Source organism: Schistocerca gregaria, chromosome 5 (assembly GCF_023897955.1).
Source record: "Schistocerca gregaria isolate iqSchGreg1 chromosome 5, iqSchGreg1.2, whole genome shotgun sequence".
Classification (NCBI taxonomy): domain Eukaryota; kingdom Metazoa; phylum Arthropoda; class Insecta; order Orthoptera; family Acrididae; genus Schistocerca; species Schistocerca gregaria.
Genome location: NC_064924.1, coordinates 10,687,907 through 10,713,901, shown reverse-complemented (window position 1 = coordinate 10,713,901; position 25,995 = coordinate 10,687,907). Strand labels below are relative to the sequence as shown.

The 25,995-nt window shown below is 43.6% G+C and overlaps 1 protein-coding gene across 1 annotated transcript in view; it reads left to right on the top strand.

The window, feature by feature from the left end:
* The window catches only part of LOC126273151 (cytochrome P450 6k1-like), a 159,497-nt gene that overhangs the window by 120,654 nt on the left and 12,848 nt on the right, over positions 1 to 25,995 (top strand). Inside the window, exons 6-7 of the mRNA XM_049976604.1 lie at positions 4,424 to 4,645; positions 20,758 to 21,009. Coding sequence (XP_049832561.1) covers positions 4,424 to 4,645; positions 20,758 to 21,009 — 474 coding nt within the window. The remainder of the gene's footprint in view (positions 1 to 4,423; positions 4,646 to 20,757; positions 21,010 to 25,995) is intronic.

Sequence of the window (25,995 nt, the reverse complement as noted above, 5' to 3'; positions counted from 1 at the left end):
GCAGGAAACTGAAAATCTAAGGAGATACATTCGTCCTCATATCAATGGACACATTTGCAGTTGATCAGAAGCCAAAAATAAATTGCTTCAGGAACCAAGTTTCAAAATTCATCAAAAAATTTGTGTGGGGGTGGATGGTACCTGTTTACTGATAGTAACATAACCAACCATCACACAGATATCAAACTAACGAATTTGTATTTACTAGGCCTGCAGCAGCAACATTTGAGATTAATTTGAGATTAAAACACTCGTATACTTATTTACACGTCGATTTTTTTTATTTGTCATCAGTCTACTGGCTGGTTTGATGCGGCCCGCCACGAATTCCTTTCCTGTGCTAACCTCTTCATCTCAGAGTAGCACTTGCAACCTACGCCCTCAATTATTTGCTTGACGTATTCCAATCTCTGTCTTCCTCTACAGTTTTTGCACTCTACAGCTCCCTCTAGTACCATGGAAATCATTCCCTCATGTCTTAGCAGATGTCCTGTCATCCTGTCCCTTCTCCTTATCAGTGTTTTCCACATATTCCTTTCCTCTCCGATTCTGCCAAAGCGAGTCTGCTTTTGATGTCCTCCTTGCTCCGTCCGTCATTGGTTATTTTACTGCCTAGGTAGCAGAATTCCTTAACTTCATTGACTTCGTGACCATCAATCCTGATGTTAAGTTTCTCGCTGTTCTCATTTCTACTACTTCTCATTACCTTTGTCTTTCTCCGATTTACTCTCAAACCATACTATGTACTCATTAAACTGTTCATTCCGTTCAGCAGATCATTTAATTCTTCTTCCCGTATCTCCCGGCCTTTTCCAAGTATACATCCTCCTCTTGTAACTCTTGAACAGGGTATTCGCTATTACTAGCTGAAACTTGTTACAGAACTCAATTAGTCTTTCTCCTCTTTCATTCCTTGTCCCAAGCCCATATTCTCCTGTAACCTTTTCTTCTACTCCTTCCCCTACAACTGCATTCCAGTCGCCCATGACTATTAGATTTTCGTCTCCCTTTACATACTGCATTACCCTTTCAATATCCTCATACACTTTCTCTATCTGTTCATCTGATGGTCTGCTGTCGATTCTGATTAGAACAACCCGGTCACTGAACTGTTCACAGTAACAAACCCTCTGCCCTCCCTTCCTATTCATAACGAATCCTACACCTGTTACACCATTTTCTGCTGCTGTTGATATTACCCGATACTCATCTGACCAGAAACCCTTGTCTTCCTTCCACTTCACTTCACTGACCCCTACTATATCTAGATCGAGCCTTTACATTTCTTTTTTCAGATTTTCTTTTTTCCCTCCCACGTTCAAGCTTCTGACATTCCACGTCCCGACTCGTAGAACATTATCCTTTCGTTGATTATTCAATCTTTTTCTCATGGTAACCTCTCCCTTGGCAGTCCCCTCCCAGAGATCCGAATGGGGAACTATTCCGGAATCTTTTGCCAATGGAGAGATCAGCATGACACTTCTTCAACTACAGGTCACATGTCCTGTGGGTACACGTTACGTGTCTTTAATGCAGTGGTTTCCATTGCCTTCTGCATCCTCATGTAGTTGATCATTGCTGATTCTTCCGCCTTTAGGGGTAATTTCCCGCCCCTAGGACAAGAGAGTTCACTGAACCTCTATCCGCTCCTCCGTCCCCCTTTGACAAGGCCGTTGGCAGAATGAGGCTAACTTCTTATGCCGGAAATCTTCGACCGCCAATGCTGATTATTTATCAAAATTTAGGCAGTGGCGGGGATCGAACCGGGGACCGAAGACGTTTTTGATTATGAATCAAAGACACTACCCCTACCTAGAGCTATTAAAAAGCTGCAAATATATGTTATTGGAAACAACGACATTTTTTACTTGCATATCAGATTTTAATACGAAATACTCCACCGCTGTCTCCAGCAGAGTGCAGCGCCAACTCCCAAACAGCAGAGGTTTTCTTACAAGGTCTCTACGTATAAGAACGTGTTTGTCGTAGAGGGCATTGAGTTTCTTAGTAACTTCACGGATTTTCCAAAAACTGTGGGATCTCTGATTATATGATATCACGGGTTTTTCAGCATCCAGCCGTTAGAGTGTCACGATTGTACTCTGATTAGCCAGAACATAATGGCCACCGACCTGTCCAGGAGTTAGCAGCCTCACCTGGAGAGGAATGACTGGTATTTGGACACACACACACACACACAGTGCATGTAGCATCAGTGAGCGTTGCTGTCCGTGTGTAGAATGGGGAAGGCACGCGATGAATCTGTTAACATCACAACATCAATGACTATGACTTACATGGGCACGTGAACATCGGAAGTGGACGTTTGCGCAGTGGCGGAGCGTTGCATGGTCTGATGAAGCCCAACACCTTCTTCATCATTCCGATGGGAGGGCGCGAATCTGTCATCTTCCAGGGGACCAACCCCTTGACGCCTGTAGTGAGGGACGTAAACAAGCTGGCAACGGCTCCATTATACTGTGAGGAATATCCACGTGGGCATCCATAGGTCCAGTGGAGTTCGTGCAAAGCACGACGACGGCCAAAGAGTATCGTAAACTAGTTGAAGACCACGAACACCCATTCATTGCGATCATGTCCCGGACAGCAGTGGCATTTTTCAGCTCCATGTCACAAGGCCAGGAGTGAGATGGAGTAGTTCGAGGAACAGTGTGGCGAGTTCCATATGATGTGCCAAATCTGAAACCAATCAAACACATCGGGGAGGTGACTGAAAGTGCCGTCAGAGCTCATTGCCCACCCCTCTCGGAAATTTACGGGTATTAGGTGACATGTACGTGCAAATGTGGTACGACACCCCTCCAGTGAGCTACCGGGGCCTTACTGCTTCCATGCCACGATACAACGCCTCTGTTATCCGTGCCAAAGGCGAACATACCAGGTGAGCCGTGGATGGCTCATGTTATGCGTTGTATTAAACCTTGGCTGCTATTCTGTGTTAGTCTCCCGCGGTTATCGCGATAAAGCTATTATCCTCTCTCTCCGTGAGTGGCAGCAGCGGTGTGTATCGATATTCGAACCTTGTACTACCTTTGTAATGTTTGGTCAAATAAATAAAGTTGTATGTTCGAGTGTAACTGACAGTCGATTATTTTGGCCCCTTTCCACAATTTAAACTACCTGTCGTGTCCTGCGGGTTTAGCAGGGCGCCTCGCCAGGTATTAGGTTGAAATGTCCCCTTTGAAAAATTATAAATTACTCTGCTTGTAAACCTCTTACTTTATTTGATTTTCAAACACCTGAGCAAAACTGAATGTACCCAAACATTTCTCTCTTTGCTTATTCTGATCAATACTAGACTGATACACAATTTTTTTTAGCTTAACGTAATCTGAGTTTCAATAATCCCTACAAACGAATGGCCCTGACTAACAATAACCTGTATCTTCCATGAATCACTTACTTCACAAAAATCTTCGTTACCCGAACTACTTCAATACAGCGAGAGCCAACACTGCCAGCTAAATGTAAGATTCTAACTACTGAGGGCACTAACTACTGATAGGCATAGTTAGCAATTGAAAGATTTTGATAGAGAACAAACACAGTATCTACATTAATAGTGTTCAGAAGTCATAATATATATATATATCAGTTCATGACATCCAGTCTTACAAACTTCCTTTTTCTGACGGAAACACATCCAGATCGTCCGCTCTCAAAACTCTGCCATCTCTCTCCCCACATCCACCACTGCTGGCGGCTCACCTCCAACTGCGTAACGCTACGCGCTGTTCCCATCCAACTGCCCAACACTAGACTAGTGCATATTCCAACAATGCCAACCAGCCACAGACTGCACACAGCACAGCCAGTGATTATCATACAGAACGCTATGTGCCGTTACCAACATAAAAACCTAAAGAGCTCAGTTACAAGGTAAGTGGTCAAAATGTTCTGGCTGTCCAGTGTAATTCATTTATGAGCCAGAGCATAGGTTTTCTTACTGACATGGATTGTAAGTATAAGAGCGTGTCTGTCATAGAGGGCAGTGAGTTTACTAGTAAGTTCACGGATTTTGCCACGAATTATGGGATCTCTGATTACCTGATACCACGACCTTTCCCAGCACTCAGATTTTAGAGCGTCACGATATATGTGTTTGATATTGCTGTAAGTTATGCAGCGCGATTTGAGCCTCGGTGGCTGCGAGGAGCAGACCAGGAGCACTACGTCGCGTGCTGACCGGCTGGCAGCCGACGTCTCACCTTGCCTCCTTCTCTGTCAATCATTTTACGTTTATAACAATGTGCCTGTGTGCTATTCGCTGCGTGGGTTGCAACGGAAGAATGTTCGAGTTGCTGCAATTAAAGAAAGGCGACAAGTCGTCACCAGTGTCACCACTGTAATGGAATCACTTCCCAAACCTCGCACTCGGACTACCTGACACTCTCCTCCACAGAGCTGACGATGGACGATCTGGCGGCGGAGTCGTTCGCCTTCTTCATCGCAGGCTTCGAGACGTCGACGACGACGATGAGCTGCGCCCTGCTGGAGCTCGCCCTCAACCCCGACGTCCAGCAGCGGCTCCAGAGCGAGATCGACGCCGTGCTGGAGCGCCACGGTGGCGACGCCTCGTACGACGCCATCGCCCAGATGCCCTACCTCGACCAGGTGCTCGCTGGTGAGTGCAGGCCCGGTGCAACTGCCCGTGTCTTCAGTGCCATAATGTCTCCTGTTCTTTAATTCCCAGGCGATGTTGTACCAAGTACAATTGCAGAATGGGGCTAGTGGTGGTGGCAGCAGTAGATTTATTCATCGGTGAATCGCTCATACAAGGATGTCGGACATGTCACGGTATTACAAACAGAGTGAACATACACTAATAAGCCAAAACACGATGACCACTGTCCACTACAAGCGACTTTGCCAAAGGGCAGATTATGAATACGCAGAGCCTGTGAACGAGTATCTCGAAAACGGCAAAGCTAGTCGAATGTTCACGTGCCACTGTCGTGGGCATCTACGGAAAGTGGTAGAAGGACAGTGGAACTACAACTGGGCGCTAAGTGGTTCGACGTCCACGACTCTTCACAGAACGTGGAGTTTGTTGTCTGCTATGTAAGGTAGTGGCACCTCTGGCGAAAGATGACGATGCTGGTGGACGCACATGTGTTTCGGAGCACACCATTCACCGCAGACTGAACAAAGTGCTCCACACTCCTGTGTGTTCACATGCGACCTGTGGTAGTAATCGAAGACACAAGACCAGCTGCGGACCGCTTGCAATCCGTCATGCTTGATGTCTTCCCTGACGGCAGTGTCATCCTGCAGTACTATAATTGTTCATGTCTTGATGCCATAATCGTGCTACATTAGTTCGAGGAACATGGCCGTGAAATCACGTTAATGTCTTGGCCACCAAAATCGCCTGATGTGAATCTGATGATACCAATTTTGGTCGCTATCGAGCGCAGTCACCGCGTACACAAATCAGAACATGGTTATTTACGGAAATTACATGACTTGTCGGTAGACACCTCTTGCCAAATTTCTCCACAAACCTAGCAACGAACTGTAGAATCGATGACACACAGTATCGGTTATACACTTCATTACAAAGAAGCTGTTAAGCAGGAGGTTATAATGTTTTGGCTCGTCCGTGTATTTCATACATCTAGGCATTACACACTTACAGGCCTAGTTTGACAAGTATGGGACACGTAGTCGGCCGTGGAATATCAGTAGGAACTGTCCCTGCATTTGCGTCAAGTGATTTAAGGAGACCACGGAAAACCTAAGTCAGAATGCCTGCGTGGCGGTGTGAAGCCTCCTTTCTCTACTACAACAGAAGGCCGTCTGACAACAACGCAACCTCATTCTGTTTATTCCTGGTGTGCAATACTGTTTTGTTGATAAGTTATTTAATAATGTAAAAAGCCAGTCATATACTGCCTATTCAACTCTCACTGCCAGTCTCTTCACACAATAGACACATTACAGAAACTTTATTTCGTTATGTAATTCAACACGCACTATCAGTTGACATCACGAACATAGCGACAGTGATTGGTTGCCATTTTGTGCGCCGCAACTTCCCATCTACTTGCCTGAAATATTTAATCAGGATCTTCCCATAGTGAATGAGATCTTGAGCTCAGAAAGAGTATAAAATTTAAGTATGATAGATTCAGAACTTTAGGGGTCAGGTTTTCCAGAAAAGAAAAAAGAAAATCGTTGTACGGAAGTGTTGTGCGAAGAGAAAGAGGAATTTTAATATTATTGCTTATATGCGCTACATTAAAAAAATCTTTTCTTTTATCTAATAATCCTTCCCTGTATACAATGCACTGTTTAACAGCTACTTTTTAGCTGTACATTTTTAAGTAGTTTGCTTTACTCGTCTGCTTAACCTTCCTGGGAAAGTTATTCCACAATTTTATTCCTTACCAAAAAATAATTCTTAGAGTTTTATGTTCAATCTTTCTCGAAAACGTCAATTCATCCTGCATGTTGATCCAAGAACGTGGACAATGCGTTCGTGCAGTAATTACCGACGTAATATTTGACGGGAATAACTGACAAATGTACTCCTATGTTGCATATAATAGTCCCAATGTTTTCAATAGATTTTTACTAGCCTTGTATATCAGTTTAAGGCCGTTTTCTGTCGTTTCATATTTGTTTCCCAGGGAAGAACTCTATAGCTAATAATTAAATTTAAATATGAAAAGTATGTAACTCAAAGACTCTGGTTGTTACACACTGACGAGATTACTCGAAGGTCACAAAATGCTGGTGACATTCTGCTTGCAAGTATGTTTCTATGTTCAGCTGAGAATCAATATTCATTTCTAGCAATTTCTCAGTGCCAAAGAACACTTCATCAAGGGCTTTAACTCCATCATGTCGACGGAAGCGGTTTTCTTGGACCTACAAAACGCTTGCGACAGGATTTGGCAGGACAATCTCGTGCACAAAATGCTGATAAGATATCTATGTTAAGATCAGGGATGATTTCCTCCAAGACAGGTCCTTCCTGGTTACTCGTCAAAGAAAACGCTGCAGCATATGACACATGCTCATGTGCATGGGCAGGTGGACGCAACAGTCACCCAGTCTCGTTCAGCAAGATTGTCCTCAATGCCGCCAAACCTACGGTGCAGTGCTTCACCAAACGGCACCCTATCCTCCGCCACAACATCACTATCGGAGGCATGCAGATCCCATTCTCCCAAGATACCAAACATCTAGGAGTCTGGATGAATAACAAACTGCTCGTCCACCGACATGCCGAGTACGTCACCGAAAAGGAACTGAAGCTAATAAAAGCATTGTACTTACCCTTCAACATTAGGGATCTGAACTTGGATACCAACCGCCGACTGTACTGTATGGGATTCCATCCTTCCTCACCTATGGTTCCACAGTGTGGGCCACGACTAGAGCCTCCAGGATGTAGGCCCTCCAGCGCCTGCAACATAAGGTACCTCCACTCACGATGATTGTTACCTTGCATCAGGAGACAAACATAGTCCCTCTAAAAACGACCATTCAAGAGAAAGTGGATACCCTGAGTGACACAGTCAATGGCACCAAGACTCCCCAGCACTGGCACCGCCACCTTCTTCCTCTTACCATCCTCGATGCTCCGGATTCAGGCCTTGGTTAACGATAACCCTGGTACAATCACTTATAATGTGACAATTTTGATACAGCCGCTCATTCTGTGCAGTCCTTGTAACGGTCATCACTAGAGCTATCAATGTAGTTGTGTCCCACTGCCACACTTTCAACATGCAGTGCAATGATGTTATTAAATTGATGTCATTGTAATGTAGGAAGATCTTACTTCTCCACCAAGACAGTTAGACCGCTTCAAGCGGTGAAGCTGTACCGCAACTTACCACATAAAACACTTACAACGACGTGGTTACCACACTCATGCTCATAAATTAAGGGCAATTGCAGAATGTTGTGCCACACAACGTGGCACTACACAAAACTGGCGCTAATAGCACAGGCACAAAGGGACCACACACCACATAATTTTGTAAGTCCACAGTATTGATGATAAGTTGCGAAAACCGTCCCGAAACACATGTACTACAAAATGCCACTGTTTCTTGCGCATGTACCCCGACATCAATATGGGAAATGATCACCGTGCACACGTACACAGGCCGCACAACGGGTTGGCATACTCTGGATCAAGTGGTCGAGCAACTGCTGGGGTAGAGCCTCTCATTCTTGCACCAGTGTCTGTCGGAGCTCCTGAAGTGTCCTAGGGGTGTGAAGACGTGCAGCGATACGTCAACCGAGAGCATCCCGGACATGCTCGATGGGTTTAGGTCTGCAGAACAGGCAGACCACTCCATACAAGGTACTCCTCTACGATGGCACCTCGGTGGGACCGTGCGTTATCATCCATCAGGAGGAAGGTGGGACCCACTGCACCCCTGAAAAGGCGAACATACTAGTGCAAAATGACGTCCCGATACATCTGACCTGTTAGTTCCTCTGTCAAGGGGTGTACGCGCACCAGTTATAATCACACCCCACATCATCAGACCACGACGTCCATACAAGTCCCTTTCAAGGACATCAGAGTAAATGGCTACTTTTACACCATAAAGATATCGTTTCCAAATCATGATGTAATTTGTTTTTGATTTTCTAATGATTTATTAGAGGGTATATAGTAAACGACAGTATGATGTAATAATTAACAAAATGGAAAGAGCATGTGGTTTGACCAAAAATATTTACAACAAGAAATGTATATCTAGAAAAACAAAACTAAAACACTACACCACAGTGGTACGACCAGTATGTTTATATCGATCTGAATGCCTAACGATGAACTATAAGATGGACAAACTAAAGGTACTGGAAAGAAGGATTATTAGAAAAATAATGGGTGCAATGAAAACTGCAGATGGTTGGAAAATAAGAAGTAATGAGGAGGTCTACAAAAATATAGAGAAAATGTCTGAAGAAATGGCCAAACGAAGATTAACCTTTTTTGGACATCTATACCGAATGGTTGTAAATAGACTAACAAAACAAATACTCCTATATTTCTGGAAGAAGAAATCGATAATTCCATGGATTACAGAAGTGAGAAAAGATCTTGAAAGAAACAACATCAAAGAATCAGAAATAGCAGAAAGAAACCGTTTTAAAAACAAAATACTAAATTTGGAAGGCTTTCAAAGCAGAAGAAATAAAAAATCGGGAACAACATGGACAGAAGAAAGGAAGAGACTTCATGGGGAGAAAATGAGGGAATACTGGAAAAATAGGAAACAACAACAAAGGAAGAAGAGGAAATGAAGTTGTTAACGTGATTCTAGTTGGTCAATACAATTCTAAAAAAAAAAAAAAAAAAGACAGTAACATCATTAGTCAATTGACATAACTGCTTACATTTGTCTCCCACAACGTCTGTGTAGAACAGGAACAGCACATTACTGTGCTAGGGGGAAAATCCAGGGATGACCGCTGTCTCACCCAATGACTTCCGGAAATCATGAATCAAGTGCGTCAATTGAGGCGATATTCCGTAGGCACGCAATTTCTTTAGAAGCTGCTGATGAGAAATGCTGTAAAAAGTATTCTGGGAATCTAGAAACGTGTGAATAATGAGTCATCTGTTTGACAACTACGATATTTTTTTGAATACGTGCTGGTAGATCATATGGCAGAAAACGGTTATTTTCTTAGAAAGGAGAACTGCCCTTTCACTGACAAGGTGATGGACTTGCACTAAGGAAAATGTTTTTAGGGAAGAGAAACGTTGGATGCTTTGGAGCATTGATAGTTATCATAAGGGTCCATTAGATAATATCTATGAAGTTCGGTGTTGGGGCAGGTGATGGAAACACAGAAAGGGAAAAGGGTTATGGTATGGGGCCAGGACTGTAGAGTATGAAGAGGACAAGGATAGCTAAATATGGGGAAGAGGGAAGGGGGATCCCTGATGTGGGATGGGATACTTGGTGAAGAGCTATAGTTAGTTGAAGAGTTATAGTGAAGAGAATGCATAAATACTGAGGTGAATTTCGTCATCTGGGAGAGGGAATCGGTGGAATGTGCCCGGTAGAGGCACGGCAGTGTACCAGGATTGGAAGCTGGGGGGAAGAACTATACAATTGCTGAAATAGTGTTTGTGAATGGTGTAATATGTATGGAGATGTTTTGTGTGTGTGGCAGAGTCGGTAATTTGATGAGACGGAAAGGAACTATAAGCGTGATGATAAACTGACGCACAAAATCAGGTGTTCAAGTATATCGAGGGCTGATAGAACGGATAACCACGTAAAAATGACAGAGACAATAGGTTTGATCAAGTTTTTATAGGCGTGGAGCACATTGCAGAAGCACAGCCCCATTGTTTGGCCAGTTAGTGGTTTCGCTCTGTCAGATGATTAGTATGAGGGGCGTGCATGCGGTGTGAAGTTGGGTGTTACTTGCAGATATTTTATTGTGTTGGCTGGTTGTATAGGATCACCCTATATACATTGAAGTCATGGGGGCATCAGCGGCAGTGATTCATCCTATAATTACTGCCTGGAGATTGGCTTAATCAAACTAAGAGGCAGAGCAAAGAGTGTTGAGATTTCTGTAGTGCAGGATAAAGAGTTAGTAAAACATCGCTATGAGTGTACTGAAGGAGATGGACAGATGGAGGTATTTTGGGCATATCGACAGTGCAGGAGATATACATGCAGGAGATACACATACAGCTGGATAAAAGATACGGAGATTGGTATCGTTAATAGCAACAAAAAATGAACAACTAGATATGGTGGAACCAATAAGATGGACATGATTAACTAGAAGTGCATACATAACGAATTTAGAGACCATGGCCAACTGTATGTAGATCAAGGTGTACGAAAATTACGGATTTCTTTTTGTTAAACTGATGGGATACAAGATGTGTGAATACAGAAGTTATTCATCAAGGGAGGTGTTGGGACAAAAGCCAGAATGGTTAACAGGAAAAGCTAGGTGCAGGTTCAAGTATTTATTAATGTATTAGGAGAGGATGGATTTGAAGACCTCGCTAAATACTGAGATAAAGCTGATGGGTCGAGGAAGTATCACTAGAAGAGGATGCTTTCTGCACTTGAAGGCGAAACGTCAGGGGAGAGCTTATGTATGGACCACGGCATCTCAGCCCGAAAATGTTAAGTGATCACAACACCTGCCGTGAAAGCCTTCATTCTATGATCATATCACTAGATGGTTAGTGTGAGGAAAAGTAAGCTTTTCGAGGCATTCCACATCTCAGGGTAGTAGCCTATGGAAATCATCTTATGATAAAAAGTTGCAAAGGATACTAGACATGAATGAGAACAAGCTGTTAAGTGTCTGTAGATAATTTTCGTTATAATACTCGTTTTCTGTCATGTACTGTGAAGAGTGAGTTCAGCTTTTTCTGTGGTACATTGACCAAGTAGTAAGAGCTGGGATCAAGTGATGGGACAGTGGAATCTATATGTTCATGGACTGTAGGGGAAGGAGTTGCCGACACGAGGGTCATCAGAAATTGTGAGGATGTCGAAGATATAGGATTCCAAGTGATCAGTATTGATCATCTCATCAGGTGGGAGGTTTAGCTGAAGAAAAATAGGTTTTCTGCCTGTGTGTGAGTGGAAAGCTTTCCAATACTTGGAAAAGTCCATGGGAAGTGTGCAGGATTTTGTGCCAAACCTGCCAGTTCAGCATTTAGTAAGTTTCTGGGATGTCAATATAATTTCTGGTCATATGTGAGTGTATTCCAGTTCCGAATCTGCAGCAATGATTGGTGTAAATGACACGACTCACTACATAGTAGGAGTACATATTGTGTAAGGGTGCTGGGCTGGTTAGGATAAATGGACTTCGTAAGATGTGGGCGTATATGCAGCCAAGGAAAGCCCAATGAAGCACGTATTCTGCTTCAGGGACATCATCATGGTACTGACAAGTTTGTGAATCGCATCTAATATGAGTGCCTATGGATGCCCAAAAGGCATTCCAGTTGGTGCAGGGAGATATTGGGACATACTATACAAAGATTGTGGTAGTGAGTGGGGATGGTGAGAAATAGAGGTAGTCACTTCCAGTTTGATCCAGGAGTCGGTGCAGTGATGCATCAAACAAGGTTAAGAGATGCCAGGACTATGTTCATAATTATATTACTTTTAGGATGGGTGCTGTGGATTGGGGCCATTTTACCTTGTAAGGACTCAGCGAACAGGGGCACCACTGGAGTTCTGAGTGGTACCTACTACCGATGTTTAGCTCAATGGGAATTTTACAGGTGGAAAACATACAGACTGCTGGGTTAGGAAATCGTAAGGAACAGGGTCTGTTTTATGTGATGGCAAAGGTGAAGTTTACGGCGTTGCAAATACAGGCTCAAGATAAGGTGTCCAGTGGGAGTATCACACATGTATTGTGGCCAACTGAGAGGTTCCTCTGGTGGCTGATTGTTACTCCATCTCTAGCAATGGGAAGCGGATTATCTGTACAGCTTAGAATAGAGGGGGAAGCTTGAATACTGTGACAGGTTTGGAGGAAGGTCATATTTTAAGTGGAGGTATGGGTATTGTGTTGAGGCCTGATATGCATAAATAATGGTTTATTTGTTGAAAGATAGCATATGTCGTTGAATATGACATTGTATTGCTGTCGCACCATGATGAGATTTTGGAATTGGTTTGTGTGGGTGAGGACTAGAGAGTACAAGTGTCAAATCGACCAAAGACGAAGTAAAGTTGGTTATGGGAACAATGAACTTCGTAGCGTAGGTGGAATGTGGCCAAGAAAGCTAGGAGGATTTGTTAGACAGTGTTTACTCGTTGGAAAGGATGGATATGTTGGAATATGATCCTTATGAATCTTATAACAACACAGCTGCACTAGGTTGGTAGAGGGAGGTTGTTGCAAGATTATCAACTGGTCTTGGGATAAATGGAGTCTTTGCTTTGCATTTGGCGCAATACATGGGATTGGAGCTGTTGCAGGTGGGAGGGGAAGTAATCAGCTGTGAGATGATCACTATAGTGGAGACACTTTTGACAGATGTAATACAAGAGATGATATGTAAATGTTGATCTGTTGGGTATCAGTGATATATCATGGCTCCCTTGTTGAATAAATGGTATAGTGTGGAGGCAGAGTCGATAGATATACGATGTGCTAAGTGGGGATGTCATCGTTGTTGATGTGGAAGGGATTTCGAATTTCTACACTGGAGTGGGAGCAAAATTGGGATTCCACTTACCAATCTGTGATCTCGGGGTCGAACTTCATGCTCACAGCAGGGAGGTTGGCAGAATGGTGGGGAGGGTGGGGTTGTCTGGCCAAGTGCTAGTTGGGTTTTGGGCTATTACTAGGACTGAGTTTCTCCTACAGCTTATTTAGGATGGTTGGGAAGTATTTTGGAAGTTATAAGGTTTTATAAATTTTGTGTCTGCATAAGAGAGGGCAAAGTTGTTAATGACAGTGGAGGATTTTGTATGGAGAGAAGTTCTGCTCATGTACACAGTTTTGTCTGTCTGATTTTGAGATTGTTTGGATACAGAATTGACTGCAGTTTCAGGGTTTTGATGTTTTGGTGGTTTCATATTCACTACTGGATGGAAATATGATTGTGGGTTGGGAGGTTGTGGAAAATGACATTGCGACTACTGCGGTCGCAGGTTCCAATCCTGCCTCAGGCATGGATGTTTGTATGTCCTTAGGTTAGTAAGGTTTAAGTAGTTCTAAGTTCTAATCGACTGATGACTTCAGATGTTAAGTCCCATAGTGCTCAGAGCCATTTGAACCATTTGAAAATGACGTCGTTGGGGGAAGGGAGTGGTTGGTGCTAACCCTTCAGCTTGGCATGTCTGGATCATGACGCTGTAGCTTGTTGATGGGATATTGGGAAATTTCTACTATTGCTTGGACAGTTGTAGTTCTTGGTGCAATGTTTGATTTTGTGGCTGGCGATCAATGGCAGAAAGAAAACTGGTAGGACGATGTTGGAAGGGGTGGATATATATTAATTGTTGTTCTGGTTGGAGAGGGAATTTTGGGTTCAAAATGGTTCAAATGGCTCTGAGCACTATGGGACTTAACTTCTGAGGTCATCAGTTCCCTAGAACTTATCATCATAATCATTTAAGACTAATTATGCCTTTCAGCGTACAGTCTGGAGCATAGTCCCCCTTATAAAATTCCTCCATGATCCCCTATTCAGTGCTAACATTGGTGCCTCTTCTGATGTTAAGCCTATTACTTCAAAATCATTCTTAACCGAATCCAGGTACCTTCTTCTTGGTCTGCCCCGACTCCTCCTACCCTCTACTGCTGAACCCATGAGTCTCTTGGGTAACCTTGGTTATCCCATGCATGTAACATGACCCCACCACCTAAGCCTGTTCGCCCTGACTGCTACATCTATAGAGTTCATTCACAGTTTTCTAGATCTATAAAGCATAGATACAGTTCCGTGTTGCAATCATAACTCTTCTCCATTATTTGCCATAGGCTAAAGATCTGGTCCTGACATCCTCTAAGAGGCCTAAATCCACACTGATTTTCATCGAATTGGTCCTCAACTAATACTCGCACATTCCATTCAACAATACCTGAGAAGATTATACCCACAACGCTGATTAAAGAGACACCTCTGTAGTTGTTACAATCTTTTCTGTTTTCATGTTTAAGGATTGGTGTGATTACTGCTTTTGTCCAGTCTTGAAGGAACCTGTCCTGACTCCCAGGCCATTTCAATTACCCTGTGTAGCCATTTAAGACCTGCCATTCCACTGTATTTGATGAGTTCCGACTTAATTTCATCCACTCCAGCTGCTTTATTGCTCTGCAATCTATTGACCATTTTCTCCACTTCCTCAAATGTGATCCTATTTCCATCATCATTCCTATCCCATTGTACATCGAAATCTGACAAATTACTGATCGTATTTTCATCTACATTGAGCAACTCTTCAAAATATTCCCTCCATCTGCCCAAGGCATCCACAGGATTCACGAGTAGTTTTCCTGACCTGTCCTAAATACTTGTAATTTCCTTCTTACCTCCCTTTCGAAGACTGCTAATTACACTCCAGAATGGTTTCCCAGCAGCTTGACCCAAAGTCTCCAACCTGTTTCCAAAGTCTTCCCAATATTTCTTCTTGGATGCTGCAACTATCTGTTTGGCTTTGTTTCTTTCTTCAACATAACATTCTCTGTCTACCTGAGTTCTAGTATGTAGCCATTTTTGATATGCCTCCTTTTTCCTTTTACATGCTGCCTTGACTGTGTCATTCCACCAAGCTGTTTGCTTCATCCTACCTTTTCACACTTCTGTTCCAAGACATTCTTTAGCCACTTCTAGTACTGTGTTCCTGTACCTTGTCTATTCCTTTTCCAATGACTGTATTTGACTACATTCAACTAACTGGTACCTTTCTGAGATCACTGTTATGTACTTGTGCCTGATTTCCTTATCCTGAAGTTTCTCCACTCTTATCCTCCTACATATGGACCTGATCTCCTGCACTTTCGGCCTCACAGTACCAGTTTCACTGCAGATTAAATAATGATCAGTTTCATTAAAGAAACCCCTGAATACACGTGTGTCCCTCACAGCCTTTCTGAATTCCTGATCTGTTATTATATAGTCAATGACAGATCTGGTTCCCCTGCCTTCCCAAGTATACCGGTGAATGTTCTAATGTTTAAAAAAGGAGTTTGTGATTACTAAGCCCATACTGGCACAGAAATCCAAGAGTTGTTTCCCTTTCATGTTGGCTCTATATCATCACCAAATTTACCCTTCTGTTCGATTTCCAATCCTGGCATTAAAATCACCCATGAGCAGAACACTGTCCTTGCCCTTTACTCTAGCAACTACATCACTGAGTGCATCATAAAAACTATCCATCTTATCTTGATCTGTCCTTTCACAATGCGAATATACTGACACAATCCTAATTTTCTTGCTAGACACTGTCAAATCTATCCACACCAGTCGTTCGTTTACATACCTTATTGCAACTACGCTGGGTTCCATTTCTTTCCTGATGTAAAGCCCTACACCCCATTGTGCTATTCCTGCTTTGACTCCTGACAGGTAGACCTTGTATTCTCCCACTTCCTCTTCTTTCTCACACCTTACCCGAGTGTCACTAACAGCTAAAACGTCCAGCCCCATCTTACTTGCAGCCTGTGTCAGCTCTACCTTCTTCCCAGAGTAGCCCCCATTGATATTAATAGCTCCCCATCTCATTACCATTTGTTTGCCAAGTCGTATCTTAGGAGTCCCTGGTTTGTCAGTTAGAGGTGGGACTCTGTCACCAAAGGTCCGAGGCATTTTGCTCTAATTGTTGCCAGCATCATATTTAAAGTACTAGGGAAGCAGGTTGCTAGCCTTACTTGCCCCGAGTCCCATTGAGTTTTACCCCTAACGGTTGAGGGACTAACCGGTGTATTTGGTAGTCTTTGCCATATGAGCACAAAGGTGACCACGACTCAGAATATGTCTGAGATGCCCAGCCTTATTCCAAAGTAACTGGTATCCCGAATGTCGGGACCACTTACTTGGCCACTCATACGTTGCCCGTGGTTCATGGACTAGGACATGACTACAGGAACCCACACCATGAACACCCTAGAACTTAGAACTACTTAAACCTAACTAACCTAACGACATCACATACGTCCACGCCCGAGTCAGGATTCGAACCTGCGACGGTTCCAGACTGTAGCGCCTAGAACCGCTAGGCCACCCGGCCGGCGGAATTTTAGGCAATGTGGAAGTAATAAGTGATACCGACAAAGGATATCAAATTGATTCCATATATGTAGACTTCCAGACGGCTTTTTATACCGTCCCTCACAAGGCACTTGTAATCAAGTTGCATGGATTTGGAGTATCGTCTCAGCTGTGCGAGTGGATTCGAGATTTCCTGTTGAAAAGATAAACAGTTCGTGGTAACTAACAGAAAGTCATCGTGTAAAATAGATATGATACTTCAAGGAAGTAATACAGGCCTTCTGTAGCTCCTGATTTATACAGGGTGAGGCAGGAGGAAAGGTACGTGTTTTGGCGGTTAATAGCATTAGTGATTGTGAATAAAAAAACTTGATGTCGATATATGACCTATTCCGAATTGTTTCCGAGATACAACACTTTTTATGTACATTTCTATTTATTTTCTGTATTATTCATTACATTGTTTACAACGTACCACATTAACATACAGAGGAAGTTGAGACGAACATTTTGATAGGGGATGTTTGTGGTCTATCGAGCCGGAAACCTACCTCAAACTGGCCTACAAGAAACACCTCAGCTACAGCGCACGCGCGTCGCGCGAGGTTTTCAATATTCTCGCGACCTTTCCGGGGAAATTGTTAGTCCTAGACAGAAAATAAATAGGACCTTTTTTGTAGCGAATTTAGTTTGATTGTACACTGAGACACTTTTTCGTTAGTGTGTGCGGATTTCGAGCTATTAAAGAAGAACGCTCAAAAGTGATATTAAACGGGCATGTGTCCACATGAAGTGTTTTGTTCAGAATCACTAATACTATCACATCTTAAAGCATGTACCTCTCCTCCTGACTCACCCTGTATAAACGATTATGAGGCACTCTGAGCAATCTTAGACTGCTTGCAGATGATGCTGCCATTTACCATCTAGTAAAGCCATCAATGGATAAAAACAAATTGCATAACGATTTAGGTGACATATCACTCAAATCAAAACGCTGTCAATTCAACTAAATACCTAGGAGCTTAAATTGCTAGCAACTTAAATTGGAACCATCATATAGATACTGTTGTGGGGAAGGCAAACCAAAGACTATGTTTTATTGACAGAAAGCTAAAAAATGTAACAGGTCTACTAAAGAGGCTTCCTACATTACGCTTATCCTTTCTCCGCTAGAGTCCTGTTGTGCTGTATGGGATCCTTACCAGATTGGATTGACAAAGGATATCCGAAAAGTTCAAAGAAGAGTAGTTTGTTTTGTATTATCACGAAACAGGACACAGTGTCACGGATATAATATTCGAGTGATGTTGGGTATTGTTAAAAGAAAGACGTTTTTTTTTTTCATTTGAGAGAGATCTTTTCGCGAATTTTCACCCTCCAACATTCTCCTCCGAATGCGGAAATATTTTGTTGGTACCTATCTGCATAGGGAGAAATGAATATTGTAATAAAATAAGAGAAACAGACTTCGCAAGGAAGGATTTAAGTGTTCGATTTTCCCCCTTGCTGTTGGAGAGTGGAACGGCAGGGAGACAGTGTGAAAGTGGTTGGATGAACCTCTGCCAGGCACTCAGTTGTGAACTGCACAGTAGTGATGTAGATGTAAATGTAGTGGATGATGGTAAGTGGCGTTGAGCAGTGCAGACAGTCGCCAAAGTGTTGATGACAGCGACCGCGAGGGGCTGTAGTGGAGCCGTGGGTGATGGGCAGCCGGAGGGCAACATGGCCTCAGCTCAGGGCCAACGTGGACAGGCTCCCGGAGCAGCCTCGACACAGGGCGTGCGACCTGCTGCGGGATTCCAGCAGACTAGATGTCAACAAGTGACGTCCACGTCGCATAGTCAGTGCCCAGCGCAGTTGGCCTCTCATGGCAGGGAGGGCACCTGGGCACCAGTTTGTTGGAAGGCAGGGAGACCTCACACACTGCTCTGACAGCTCATGACCCCTACAGTTCGCAAGGTGTACATTTCTCTCACAATTTACGCGATCGTGTCAGGAAGAGCCAGACTCAGTCTGCAGCGACAAGTCGAGGTGTTGCCCACTCTCTATCTCTCTCTCTCTCTCTCTCTCTCTCTCTCTCTCTCTCTCTCTCTCTCTCTCTCTCTCTCTCTCTCTCTCTCTATCTCCCACTATCTCTATATCTCTCTCTCTATCTCCCTCTCCCTCTCTCCCTCTCCCCCCCTCTCTCTCTCTCTCTCTCTCTCTCTCTATATATATATATATATATATATATATATACCCTCCCCCTGTCTTTTGGTTCTGTCAACCATATTGATCCTTTCTCAACAACAGAAGGACATTATTCCTGTTATGTACAGACGGTAGCAGAGCCAGGATGGGGAAGGTTTAGGGACATTCATTTGGTCCAAGACTAGTTGACACAAATTTATTTAACAATAATTGGTTATAAATCCAAGTTAATACAATTAACAGTGTAAAAGGAAATTTTAGCAATAATTTTTTTTTAAAAAAAATATTCTCTAGACTAACATGCAGCCCCATTATGAAACATTACATAAAGGTACTGTTAGTAAAAAATATATTATATCGTACAACAGTGCAACATGTACAAAGATTAACTATTACACCAGAAAAATATTGAACTTATGATCCAATTTGGCAAGAGTGCAACAAATTCCCTACTGCTTGCTAAAAAAAAATGTGGCCATGACACAAATGTCAACGTCATGTGACATCAGTTCACCTTTCGTGACAAATACACAAAATTTCTAAATTATTTTATATGAGTTAAGTAAGCTACAAGACAGAAATAACATTAACGACTGGTGACATAAGTAAACGCTGTCAAGTTTTCAATTTCACGACAGTTGTGTTACCTAGCAAATTTTCACCAAAATAAATTCAGTCTCTAGAAGAAACACAACTTAATACACAAATACGGCAATGTCAAGAAATAGATGGGTTTACCCCAAGCAATATTAGTAGAATTAGGAAATTTGAAATTTAAACGCACCAATTTTAACAAAGTCTAATTTAATAATAATTTAGTCAGGACTTTCACAAAATGATCGATGATAGTGGATACCGTTCCATACACTATGAAACAAATTAAGAATTATTCACAGTAGACACCTGGTACATGATATTGTCTGAAGTGTTTCAAAATGTTGGCTACAAGTACCACCCCATAATAAAGTAATGATCATGAAATATAGTAAAAGTATATAAAAATTTCGGCCTTAGCCAGGTGACTAGAACCACACCAGTGCAGTTTCCTGTTACACTCGAGTGCTAGGCCCAACAAACAACAGCTGGTCATGGAGAACCACGCTAAGAAAGCGAGCATTCCGTCCTCCCCACATGCTCGCAAACAGCCGCACTCATCGCAGTCCTTAATCGGCAGGCACAGTTGACTCCCCGCCGCTTCCGTCCTGTCGCCATACACCGACCGAGCCGTCCTCCAAAAAACTCTTGTTTCGCGCACCAGCGCTCAGCGATCAAGCCTCCTATCACTGCGGTGAAAACAAGTGAAATAATCTCGCGGGTAAATCAAAATGCTGAGCCGTGACACGGCTCAGTTCCGTTACATTTTCTTGATTAATATCTTTCTCATTGCGTGAACACTGCTCATGAATATCCTTTTCTGCTGATTTAAGTACCAAAATTTATTTGATTAAGTAAAAGTACCCAACACGTTTCGGTTATTGAATTAAATTTGGGCTCTATCAAATTCTGCGATTGTGGTAGGACCTCTTCTGTTCAGCTACAGCCCATGATTAACCTTTCTGAGTCAATGTGACGACTCACTGTGTCAGGTACACTTACAGGAAGACTGGAGTATCGAGGATATACAGAACAGGGTCTTTTCCTGGGTTTCCATAGGCTGTGCATTTTGCCACAACCAGTCCCCATTGCGTGAACAAATATTTAACACGTGTTGTGTGTTGCCCATTATATATTAATCCACACAAGTAAGTATTTACGCTAAGCTAACATATTACATACAAAGTTGTCCAACATCTTCTTGTTAAATTTTCGTTCTATATTTCTACTATTATGCTTCCTAACAGAGACGCTGAGGAAGTACCCACCATTGCCCATTCTGAACCGTGACTGCATGGAAGATTACAAGATACCAGACAGCGACGTCGTCATCGAGAAAGGAACGGGAATCATCATCAGTCTACTGGGGCTCCACTATGACCCAGAGGTGTTCCCAGATCCTGAGCGCTTCGACCCCGAGAGGTTTTCGGAGGAGGAGAAAGCCAAGAGGCACCCCTACGTCTACCTGCCGTTTGGAGACGGCCCTCGCATCTGCATAGGTTGGTAGTTTGCTGGTGTTAGTGCAAATATGTTTTGGCATCGTATTTTTCTCTTGTTCAACATTCTTTTCACTGTCAAGGTGCTGCGCCATAATAGTAATAACTCGCTGACAATGTTACATCTAGCAGCAGCTGATTCATAGCCAAGAAGGATATCAATTGGTCAATCAATCAAGCAGTAATCAATCAGTCTGACTGTTCAGAGCTCGGTTGCTCCAGACTGCTATTCATTTCACAAAATTTGTGTTGCTGCTCCCCTCATTCCATCCAGGCTACTGATCCTCTCACTCTATCCAGGACACTGCTTCTCTCCCTATATCCAAGCCGCTGCTCCTCTCACTACACATATCCAGGCTGCCGCTATGTTAAGTTCTCTTGTCTTCTCACTGTATCCCAGCCAGTGCTCATCTCACTATATCCAGTTCACTGCCACTCTCTCTACATCCATACCACTGCTCCTACCACTATAGCCAGGCCCCTACTTCTGTCACTATATCATATTCTCTGCTCTTCTCACTATATTCTAACCGCTGCTGCTCTCACTATATCCAGACCACTGCTCCTCTTACTATATCCAGTCCACAGCTCCTCCCACTATAGCAAGGCTGCTACTGCTCTCACTATAGCAGAGCTACTGCTCCTCTACTATATCCATGCCACTCTCTCTTTCACTATATTTAGGCCGCAACTCCTCTGACTGTATCTAGTCTGCTGCGCCTCCAACTACGTTCATGTCTTTCACCATATGTTGCAGCTGTGTTTTCTTTATGCCATCAGACTTCGGACTACTACAAAACTAGCTTCCATTCTTTCCTACATTGTGCTAACCTTTTCATCTATACGTAACTACTGTACTGTAATCTAATTTGCATATAATTTTCGTGTGTCCTTACTAGTTTTTTTTCCTATACTGCTCCTTCCAACATGAAATAAACTAGTCCTGAAAGTTGTAGCACATGTTTCACTAATGTGTCCTTTCTTCTAGCGAGGATCATCCACAGAATACATTCCTCAGGTTTTTTTGTGCGCGATTCGCCTATTTATTGCATTTTGTATTTTTTTTTCAAGGAAGGTGAGTGCCATAGGCACTTTACAACTACTAAAAACGGATTCTACATGCTTTCCAATAAATTCACTGCAACGCTCATGTTACGATTAGTATTGCACCTCATTTGGGATCCAACACTGGAAATAACGGCGGCACAAATCGTAAATGCAGCACGCAAAAGAATTTGAGGATCACTTACTCGAAATCCCGTCAGTGCCCCAACGCGACGGAAGGCGTTCGATACAGTTCCGCACTGTCGCCTGATAAACAAAGTAAGAGCCTGCGGAATATCAGACCAGCTGTGTGGCTGGATTGAAGAGTTTTTAGCAAACAGAACACAGCATGTTGTTCTCAATGGAGAGACGTCTACAGACGTTAAAGTAACCTCTGGCGTGCCACAGGGGAGTGTTATGGGACCATTGGTTTTGACAATATATATAAATGACCTAGTAGATAGTGTCGGAAGTTCCATGCGGCTTTTCGGGGATGATGCAGTAGTGTGCAGCGAAATGCAGGAAGATCTGCAGCGGATAGGCACTTGGTGCAGGGAGTGGCAACTGACCCTTAACATAGACAAATGTAATGTATTGCGAATACATAGAAAGAAGGATCCTTTATTGTATGATTATATGATGGTGGAACAAACACTGGTAAAAAGGAGGTGGCTTACAAAACACTCGTTCGACCTATACTTGAGTATTGCTCATCAGTGTGGCATCCGTACCAGGTCGGGTTGACAGAGGAGATAGAGAAGATCCAAAGAAGAGCGGTGCGTTTCGTCGCAGGGTTATTTGGTAAGCGTGATAGCGTTACGGAGATGTTCAGCAAACTGAAGTGGCAGACTCTGCAAGACAGGCACTCTGCATCGCGGCGTAGCTTGCTGTCCAGGTTTCGAGAGGATGCGTTTCTGAATGAGGTATCGAATATATTGCTTCCCCCTATTTATATCTCCAGAGGAGATGTAAAATTAGCGAGATTCGAGCGCGCACGGAGGCTTTCCGGCAGTCGCTCTTCCCGCGAACCATACGCGATTGGAACAGGTAAGGGAGGTAATGACAGTGGCACGTAAATTGCCCTCCGCCACACACCATTGGGTGGCTTGCGGAGTATAGATCTAGATGTAGAAGTTAGAAATTCGGCTCAAACGTGACTACAGTCTTTCTCTGTAACTGTGGAAAAGCGTGTCGCCCTTCAGCGTCACTCTCTGTCGCAGACTCCATTCAAACAGCGAGGAGTCGGCAAATGCAAAAAAAGGGCGGAGCTCAGATATTCAGTTGTATCGTGGATTAATGATGTCACATTGGTACCAAATTTCTCGACAGTTCTCCCCGACGCTACTGTGGGCGTGTTACACGATGCAAAGTCGTCACACCTATCTTGCCCACATCTCACCCTTTCTCCTGATGCTTCTGTGATATGTCAGAATCACGACACCCAGATGTTTTCTCACGGGTAGCCGAGGAAACTACGTCAGACATACGCCCCCCCCCCCCCTCCCCCCTCCCGCAGAATAGACACGACATGGCCTCAGGTGGTAGCGTAAAGGCCGTCAATGAAACCACTTCTTCCCTTCAGGTGTTCATTTGCACATATTTCGCATTCTAAATGACAGCTGGCCGTACGATGTGCAAGAGAACGACGTTCTTGACAGCCTTTGACTCTGCGCGCGCTTTGGGACGATTCAACCCTTCTCTAAGGGTATCGTGAGGCTGCAATATTATTAAACGTGATTTTACCTCTTTGCAGTGTAGTTCGACTGCAGTTTTGCTCTGGTATACCAGGTGAAACTGCAAGGTGCAAGGGACCATTCAAAAAGATTCGACGAAATTTGACCACGATCCGAAGCAGCAAAGGGTCTTTATGCTGTTTCAGTCCTTCTGCTTTGCACCCTCTTGTGGCTTGATCGCGGGTAGGTGAGACATTGGGAAATGCACGGACGAAACGGAATAGGGTCTGTCTAAGATCACCCAGTTCGCCAACAGCCTCAGTGCCACTCACACATCTCTGCTGAGCTCTTTCAAAATGTAGCTGTAGAGGGAGAACCCTCGACCGATTCTTAGGCGACAGCGTGCGGGCGACCCTTCAGCTGAGTGGCACTACACTGCTGTTCTCATGCCTGATTGCGGGTACGCAGAATTTCAGGGGTGTCCAAGGATTTTCCTGCCCACAGGTGCGTAGGTTTATCCCTGTGCAGGCACATTTTTAAAGTGCTCAACAAAAGTGTGCAGGTGACACCGAGGATGTTGCCAAAGTGCGGAAAGTTAGCGGCACCCTCTGTCACTTTATTAGTGCAAGAGAGTGAGATGCGGACAGGACGACAGCACGTCCAAAGTGCCGGCAGTCAGAATTGTGACGAAATTTCGTCCCAGAGTGACGTCAACTGGCCCGCCTAACGCGTCACATAAGCTCCTGAGCCCTGGCTGTTGTTTCACACGCGTCGTCACTTTGCTGTTTGCTCTTCACCTTGACAGAGGAGGGTTGCAGGTACCTTTGAGCCAAACAGGAAGATCCTTTAGTTCTTTTACGCAGTGTATTTAAAACAGTAGTAGCCACAGCAAAAAACAACTTAATTTTCATTTACAAAAAGTAGAACAACAAAGACAAATTACAGGCAGCCAATGGCAGCACTGGAGGTGAGAGAAGGCGAGGGAGAGGGGCAGCCAGAGGAAGGGGACAGAAGGCCCCTTGTGGTGTGGACTAGTCCAGTCGCATGGGGCGGGGGGGGGGGGGGGGGGGGGCAGCAGGAGCGGTCAGACGGGCAGTCTGGTAGGGAAACGTTGTGAAGTGACAAAGGGAAGTGCTTTAGGTTTTCTTAAATATATAACAGACCACTGAACTGTGTCCAGACTGCACAGAAGCTTGTTGCAGACGCGGATAGCAGCAACAGAAAAGTAATGCACGGATGCGTCTCTTTGATGAATGGACACTGCTAAGCTACTAGGAATTCGAGGAGATGAGTTGTGATTATGATTAGGTAGCAAGGGCACGATTCCTGACGCAACTTACAAGATCACATGCACACTGAAGAGCCGATAAAGTAGACATAGCCATATGGTGGTCACGTAATTTGTCTTCGAGCAACCTTGATCGTATGAAACACGGACGTGACCATATAGACATTTGTCGCAGCAGATGTGACACCTACAAGCGATGATGGTCAGTGACTGTAGTGATGCTTGTGCTGTGATATTTTCGAGAACCGGACTGTCACATCCTGTACGTAACCGTTTCGTAAGTAATCAGTCACTTGCCTGGTCGTCCACGGAAATTTTACCCAAGCGGGATGAAATTCTAAAATTGCCATTTATTATACAACTGACAGTATGAGTTTGAAAGCGTGTAGCGCCCCAAGCACTAATTTTGAGGGGAAGCATACAAAAATAATTGTATATGGTTCGTACGTTTGAGGCAGATTACTTTGATGCCTAACTCTTATGTGTATCTCGTTACCGTAAGCAATCTTTTCGTATCAATATGAATGCTATCTTTTTTATTCAACAGTCTGAAATAATATCGTCATATGATCGTACCCAGCGTAACCGATGGATTATGAAATGTTGATACAAAATATTCCCTAAAATGTACTATATTCCAAATTAAAAACCTATACATTTAAAAAAATGGATGTACGCATGTATGTATATGCCTGTGTTTTACATCTCCTTCTAAACCACTGGACAGATTTAAGCGAAACTTGGTACACGTATCATTTATGGTCTGGAAAGAATCGCTGTTGGGATGGGAACGACCTGCCTATCAAAGGAATGGGAGGTGAAAACGGAGTGCGCTCACGACACGCGAATTGTCAGATGCTATTCATACAGTACTTGGGAATGAGAGCACTCAGTTACTTGCAACAAACTTTTCATATAATTTCAAACCCTAAAGAAACTTTTTGTCGCTAACGAACCCCAAAAAATGGTGAAAGGGAAAAACGT